Below are 8027 nucleotides of genomic sequence, written 5' to 3'. Positions count from 1 at the left end.
GGGCATTGCTTACAATTAAACGACTTCACAATCATTAATGTAATTTATGCCATTTGTTTTTTCATGTTTCCACATCGAAACAATTTTTCTCATTGTAAGGAATATATTTTCATAAGACAATATTTTTAAAACGGAAATATACATATTTTTAAAAAATATTCATCCATATCAAACATGCCATAAAACTAACACATAAACATATGTCAAATCAAGAGTTTTTCTATTTTCAAATATCATTGGAATAAACTTGATAGGACCAAATCTCATAGTTTTCATTTCTCCGACATGGAGAGACGTTCATCATCCACTGGATAAAATGTAAAAGAAAAATAAAATAGCCTTTACGGTCACAACTGTTTATTCTCTATCAAATAAACTATAAAAGTAAATAAAATAACTTTTATGACCACAACAATTCATCTCCTACTGGATGAACTAGTAAAGTAAAAATACTTATACAACAACAACTGTTCATCCTCCACTGAATGAACATCAAAAGTAAATATGATATTTGATCAGTTGGGGGTTGTCATCAACATTATCTCATTTTCAGATTGCTTGTACATGTCTTCTACGGTGAATCTTTCGAAAATTGAGCTACCCCACTTTCACCTTTAGCCTGAATATACCTCAAACATGTTTTTAGAAGCAAGTAATAATAAAAACAATAATAATATAGTCACTATATATGTTCATATGTTTATCCATATAATCTTGTAAAAGTAGAAAGACTATTCAAATAAAACAATTTAAATAATTTCTAAACATAATCTATGACTAAACTATATGTAGGAGCAAATTGAGAATTTCAACCTCAGGGTAAGACTAAATGGGAGGAGGCATTTCTAAAAAAAAAGGATATATATNAAAAAAAAAATATATATATATATATATATATATATATATATATATATGTTTACTACTTCCATTTCTTGAGAAGATTAATGTTCAATTAGATGTGAAACTTATAAAAGAAATGTTTCTCAAACACCCAATTCAAAAGAATTTCTCAACGTGTGTCATTCTTTAATTTTCTGACCAATCAAACAAAGACACGTAAAATAAATCGAAGATTGTGCTAACTAAAAACCATAGTTCACAGTGTTCAAAATGGCCAAAATATTATTTCGACGAAAATGAAAGGACTTACATGAGCTTGGATCATGAACATGCTTTTGAATTGATCAGATGAAATTCGAGCAGACACAATGTCAACTTTATGTTTCTCCAAAACATAACAAATGGTGGTAAACAGTCCTGGCTTCATAAGACAACACACACTAATATGTGCATCTTCACCAGCTACATTTAGTACAACATTTGGTGAACTCCATATCATAAAACCAGTTGGAATAAGGGGACCTATACGGCGACATCCGCTCATCCTCCACTGAATGAACTTCAAAAATAAATATGATATTGATCATCTGGGGGTTGTCATCAACATTATCTCATTTGCAGCTTGCTTGTACATGTCTTCCACGGTGAATGCTTCGGAGAATTGAGCAACCCCACTTCCATCTTTAGCCTAAATATACATCAAACATGTTTTTAGAAGCAATCAATAATAACAACAATAGTAATATTGTCAGTATATATGTACATGAATCTTGTAATAGTAGAAAGACTATTTAGGTAAAACAATTTAAATAATGTCTAAATATAATCTATGACAAAACTACATGTGGTAGCAAATAGAGATTCAACCTCCGGATGAGACAGGTGGGACGAGACATATTTTTTAAAAAAGGATAGATATATACTTTTTTTTTACTTCCATTTCGTGTGAAGATAAATGTTCAATTAGATTTGAAATTTATAAAATAAAAATAACTATATATTTCTCAAACACCCAATTCAAAAGAATTTTTCAACGCGTGTCATTCTTCAATTTTCTAATCAATCAAACAAAGGCACGTAAAATAAATCGAAGATTGTGATAACTAAAAACCATAGTTCACAGTGTTCAAAATGGCCTATATATTATTTCAACGAAAATGAAAGGACTTACATGAGCTTGGATCATGAACATGCTTCTGAATTAACTAGATGAAATTCGAGCAGACACAATGTCAATTTTATGTTTCTCCAAAACATAACAAATGGTGGTAAATAATCCTGGCTTCTTAAGACAACACACACTAATATGTGCATCTTCACCAGCTACATTTAGTACAACATTTGGTGAACTCCATATCATAATACCAAATGGAATAAGGGGACTAGAACCATGATTAGCTTGTGTAATAACTGTAGAATTACAGGTTGATCCATGATCACCCGCATACTTCTCCCACCTATTACCAACTTTTTGTGAACCCATCAACATGATGTTATTTTGTTCTAGCCTTTCTAGCTTTTGACTTTCAAGTTTATTGAAAGTATTTTGCAACTTTTGAATGCGGTTCACCGCTTCATAAACTATTTTAGACTTATTAGCCTGCATATACAAAATAATATGAAATTAATTTAATTTCTACTTCAGATTGCAAAATCAGATTTTTCACTAATATATATTTCCTTGACTTACTTCCTTAATTAGTGAAAAACCTGATTTTGACAAATTTAGAATAGAATTAGTACAAGTTGAGAATTTCATATTCTTATGCTAGAAAGAAAAAAAAAGAAATATATATAGAGTGTTTTTTTTTGGAACATATATACGAAAAAATCAGAATTCTATATTGTTTCATTCTTTTTCTTTTTTTGGTATACAAAACACATCTTATTATTCAATTTTGAAATTAACAGGTCGATATGTGCAAATTAGTAATAGGGAAATGTGTATATTACCAAATAAATTTTTTCCAATTGTGTTAAAAGTCTATTAGAAATAGTATGTCTTACTCACACAAATAGAGATCAGCCTACATCTTACTATTTCGAAATCTCACTCGTAAAACTATAGTGTTTGTTGTTGTGTTACACACACACACACACACAACACACCCACACCCACACCCACACCCACGCACGCACGCACACCCACGCACGCACGCACACACACGCACGCACAATCATTTATGAAAATTAAAGGATTATCATATGTAATTGCCAAAAAGAATAAAAAAAAGTAATTTTAAAATTATTTTACTAGTTTATATTTGAAAAAGAAAAAGAAAACAACCTTTACGATCATAATAGTTCATCCTCTATCGAATGAACTATAAAGTAAATAAAACAAGATTTACGACCACAACAATTCATCTTCAACCAGATGAACTTAAAAAGTAAACATGTCTATACGGCGACAGCCGTTCATCCTCCACTGAATGAACTTCAAAAGTAAATATGATATTGATCATCTGGGGGTTGTCATCAACATTATCTCATTTGCAGCTTGCTTGTACATGTCTTCCATGGTGAATGCTTCGGAGAATTGAGCAACCCCACTTCCATCTTTAGCCTAAATATACATCAAACATGTTTTTAGAAGCAATCAATAATAACAACAATAATAATATTGTCAGTATATATGTACATGAATCTTGTAATAGTAGAAACACTATTCAGGTAAAACAATTTAAATAATGTCTAAATATAATCTATGACAAAACTATATGTGGTAGCAAATAGAGATTCAACCTCAGGATGAGACCAGGTGGGAGGAGGTTTTTTTTTTAAAAGGATAGATATATACTTTATTTTTTACTTCCATTTCGTGTGAAGATAAATGTTCAATTAGATTTGAAACTTATAAAATAAAAACAACTATATGTTTCTCAAACACTCAATTCAAAATAATTTCTCAACACGTGTCATTATTCAATTTTCTGATCAATCAAACAAAGACAGGTAAAATAAATCAAAGAGTGTGCTAACTAAAAATCGAAGTTCAAAGTGTTCTAAATGACCAATATATTATTTTGATAAAAATGAAAGGTCTTAGGTGAGCTTGGATCATGAACATGCTTCTGAATTGATCAGATGAAATTTGAGCAGACACAATGTAAATCTTATGTTTCTCCAAAACATAACAAATGGTGGTAAATAACCCTGGCTTCTTAGGACAACACACACTAATATGTGCATCTTCACCAGATACATTTAGTATCACATTTGGTGAACTCCAAGTCATAAAATCTGTTGGAATTAGGGGACTAGCACCATGATTAGTCGGTGTAATAGCTGTAGAATTGCAGGTTGATCCTTGATCAACCACATACTTCTCCCAGCTATTACCAATTTTTTGTGAACCCGTCAACCTTATGTTATATTCTTCTAGCCTTTTTAGCTTTTGACTTTCAAGTTTTTTGAAAGTATTTTCCAGCTTTCGGATACGGTTCACAGCTTCATAAACTATTTTAGACTTATCAGCCTGCATATGCAAAATAATATGAAATTAATTTAATTTCTACTTCAGATTGCAAAATCAAATTTTTCACTATTATATATTTCCTTGACTTACTTCCTTAATTAGTGAAAAACCTGATTTTGACAAATTTAGAATAGAATTAGTACAAGTTGAGAATTTCATATTCTTATGCTAGAAGAAAAAAAACAAAGAAATATATATAGAGTTTTTTTTTTGGAAAATATATACGAAAAAATCAGAATTCTATATTGTTTTATTTTTTTTCTTTTTTGGGTAAACAAAACACCTCTTATTATTCAATTTTGAAATTAACAAGTCGATATGTGCAAACTAGTAATAGGGAAATGTGTATATTACCAAATAAATTTATTCCAATTGTGTCAAAAGTCTATTAGAAATAGTCTGTCTTACTCACACAAATAGAGATCTGCCTACATCTTACTATTTCAAAATCTCACTCGTAAAACTATAGTGTTTGTTGTTGTGTTACACACACACACACAAACACAACACACACACACACACACCCACGCACGCACGCACACACACGCACACACACACGCACAATCACATATGAAAATTAAAGGATTATCATATGTAATTCCAAAAAGAATAAAAAAAAGTAATTTTAAAATTATTTTACAAGTTTATTTTTGAAAAACAAAAAGAAAACAACATTTACGGTCATAATCGTTCATCCTCTATCGAATGAACTATAAAAGTATGTAAAACAAGATTTACGATCACAACAATTCATCTTCAACCAGATGAACTTGAAAAGTAAACACCCCTATACGGCGACAGCCGCTCATCCTCCACTGAATGAACTTCAAAAGTAAATATGATATTGATCATCTGGGGGTTGTCATCAAAATTATCTCATTTGCAGCTTGCTTGTAAATGGCTTCCACGGTGAATGCTTCAGAGAATTGAGCAACTCCACTTCAATCTTTAGCCTAAATATACATCAAACATGTTTTTAGAAGCAATCAATAATAACAACAATAGTAATATTGTCAGTATATATGTACATGAATCTTGTAATAGTAGAAAGACTATTTAGGTAAAACAATTTAAATAATGTCTAAATATAATCTATGACAAAACTATATGTGGTAGCAAATAGAGATTCAACCTCAGGATGAGACAGGTGGGAGGAGACATATTTTTTAAAAAAGGATAGATATATACTTTTTTTTACTTCCATTTCGTGTGATGATAAATGTTCAATTAGATTTGAAATTTATAGAATACAAATAACTATATATTTCTCAAACACCCAAATCAAAAGAATTTTTCAACGCGTGTCATTCTTCAATTTTCTAATCAATCAAACAAAGACACGTAAAATAAATCGAAGATTGTGATAACTAAAAACCATAGTTCATAGTGTTCAAAATGGCCAATATATTATTTCAACGAAAATGAAAGGACTTACATGAGCTTGGATCATGAACATGCTTTTGAATTAACTAGATGAAATTCGAGCAGACACAATGTCAATTTTATGTTTCTCCAAAACATAACAAATGGTGGTAAATAGTCCTGGCTTCTTAAGACAACACACACTAATATGTGCATCTTCACCAGCTACATTTAGTACAACATTTGGTGAACTCCATATCATAAAACCAGTTGGAATAGAGGGAACTAGAACCATGATTAGCTTGTGTAATAACTGTAGAATTACAGGTTGATCCATGATCACCCGCATACTTCTCCCACCTATTACCAACTTTTTGTGAACCCATCAACATGATTTTATTTTGTTCTAGCCTTTCTAGCTTTTGACTTTCAAGTTTCTTGAAAGTATTTTGCAACTTTTGAATGCGGTTCACTGCTTCATAAACTATTTTAGACTTATCAGCCTGCATATACAAAATAATATGAGTTAATTTAATTTCTACTTCAGATTGCAAAATCAGATTTTTCACTAATATATATTTCCTTGACTTACTTCCTTAATTAGTGAAAAACCTGATTTTGACAAATTTAGAATAGAATTAGTACAAGTTGAGAATTTCATATTCTTATGCTAGAAGGAAAAAAAACAAAGAAATATATATAGAGTTTTTTTTTTTTGGAACATATAAACGAAAAAATGAGAATTCTATATTGTTTCATTCTTTTTCTTTTTTGGGTATACAAAACACATCTTATTATTCAATTTTGAAATTAACAGGTCGATATGTGCAAATTAGTAATAGGGAAATGTGTATATTACCAAATAAATTTATTCCAATTGTGTCAAAAGTCTATTAGAAATAGTCTGTCTTACTCACACAAATAGAGATCTGCCTACATCTTACTATTTCAAAATCTCACTTGTAAAACTATAGTGTTTGTTGTTGTGTTACACACACACACACATACGCACCCACGCACGCACGCACGCACGCACACACGCACGCACGCACACACGCACGCACGCACAATCACATATGAAAATTAAAGGATCATCATATGTAATTGCCAAAAAGAATAAAAAAAAAGAAGTAATTTTAAAATTATTTTACAAGTTTATATTTGAAAAAGAAAAAGAAAGACAAAACAACCTTTACAGGCATAATCGTTCATCCTCTATCGAATGAACTATAAAAGTAAATAAAACAAGATTTACGATCACAACAATTCATCTTCAACCAGATGAACTTGAAAGTAAACATGCCTATACGGCGACAACCGGTCATCCTCCACTGAATGAACTTCAAAAGTAAATATGATATTGATCATCTAGGGGTTGTCATCAACATTATCTCATTTGCAGCTTGCTTGTACATGTCTTCCACGGTGAATGCTTCGGAGAATTGAGCAACCCCACTTCCATCTTTAGCCTAAATATACATCAAACATGTTTTTAGAAGCAATCAATAATAACAACAATAGTAATATTGTCAGTATATATGTACATGAATCTTATAATAGTAGAAAGACTATTCAGGTAAAATAATTTAAATAATATCTAAATATAATCTATGACTAAACTATATGTGGTAGCAAATAGAGATTCAACCTCAGGATGAGACAAGTGGGAGGAGGCATTTTTTTTAAAAAAAGGATAGATATATACTTTTTTTTACTTGCATTTCGTGTGAAGATAAATGTTCAATTAGATTTGAAATTTATAAAATAAAAACAACTATATGTTTCTCAAACACCCAATTCAAAAGAATTTCTCAACGCGTGTCATTCTTTAATTTTCTAATCAATCAAACAAAGACATGTAAAATAAATTGAAGAGTGTGCTAACTAAAAACCCAAGTTCAAAGTGTTCAAAATGACCAATATATTATTTTGATAAAAATGAAAGGTCTTACGTGAGCTTGGATCATGAACATGCTTCTGAATTGGTCAGATGAAATTCGAACAGACACAATGTCAATCTTATGTTTCTCCAAAACATAACAAATGGTGGTAAATAGCCCTGGCTTCTTAAGACAACACACACAAATATGTGCATCTTCACCAGCTACATTTAGTACCACATTTGTTGAACTCCATATCATAAAACCTGTTGGAATAAGGGGACTAGAACCATGATTAGCTTGTGTAATAGCTGTAGAATTACAGGTTGATCCATGATCACCCACATACTTCTCCAACCTATTACCAACTTTTTGTGAACCCATCAACATGATGTTATTTTCTTCTAGCCTTTCTAGCTTTTGACTTTCAAGTTTATTGGAAGTATTCAGCAATATATATATATATA

The 8027-nt window shown here is 30.6% G+C and overlaps 3 protein-coding genes and 2 pseudogenes across 3 annotated transcripts in view; all 5 read right to left on the bottom strand.

The window, feature by feature from the left end:
• LOC107032473 (transcription factor bHLH95-like) overlaps nucleotides 1-1384 on the bottom strand; it is a 19955-nt gene extending 18571 nt beyond the window's left edge. The window contains exon 1 of the mRNA XM_015234080.2: nucleotides 1151-1384. Coding sequence (XP_015089566.2) covers nucleotides 1151-1384 — 234 coding nt within the window. The remainder of the gene's footprint in view (nucleotides 1-1150) is intronic.
• A 39-nt stretch (nucleotides 1385-1423) lies between these two features.
• Nucleotides 1424-2446, bottom strand: LOC107026198 (annotated as a pseudogene).
• Nucleotides 2447-3301: 855 nt separating this feature from the next.
• On the bottom strand, nucleotides 3302-4324 carry LOC107032744 (transcription factor bHLH95-like). The gene is made up of 2 exons (XM_015234312.1): nucleotides 3890-4324; nucleotides 3302-3406 (listed from the first exon to the last, which is right to left on the bottom strand). Exons 1-2 carry the CDS (start codon nucleotides 4322-4324, stop codon nucleotides 3302-3304), a joined length of 540 nt encoding a protein of 179 aa, XP_015089798.1.
• Nucleotides 4325-5166: 842 nt separating this feature from the next.
• On the bottom strand, nucleotides 5167-6189 carry LOC107032734 (annotated as a pseudogene).
• An 855-nt stretch (nucleotides 6190-7044) lies between these two features.
• LOC107026189 overlaps nucleotides 7045-8027 on the bottom strand; it is a 10368-nt gene continuing 9385 nt past the window's right edge. Inside the window, exons 2-3 of the mRNA XM_027913950.1 lie at nucleotides 7633-8015; nucleotides 7045-7149 (exon numbers count right to left, since the gene is read on the bottom strand). Coding sequence (XP_027769751.1) covers nucleotides 7045-7149; nucleotides 7633-8015 — 488 coding nt within the window. The remainder of the gene's footprint in view (nucleotides 7150-7632; nucleotides 8016-8027) is intronic.

The sequence above is a fragment of the Solanum pennellii genome, chromosome 1, assembly GCF_001406875.1.
Source record: "Solanum pennellii chromosome 1, SPENNV200".
Classification (NCBI taxonomy): Eukaryota; Viridiplantae; Streptophyta; class Magnoliopsida; order Solanales; family Solanaceae; genus Solanum; species Solanum pennellii.
This window is presented reverse-complemented; position numbering and strand designations above follow the sequence as displayed.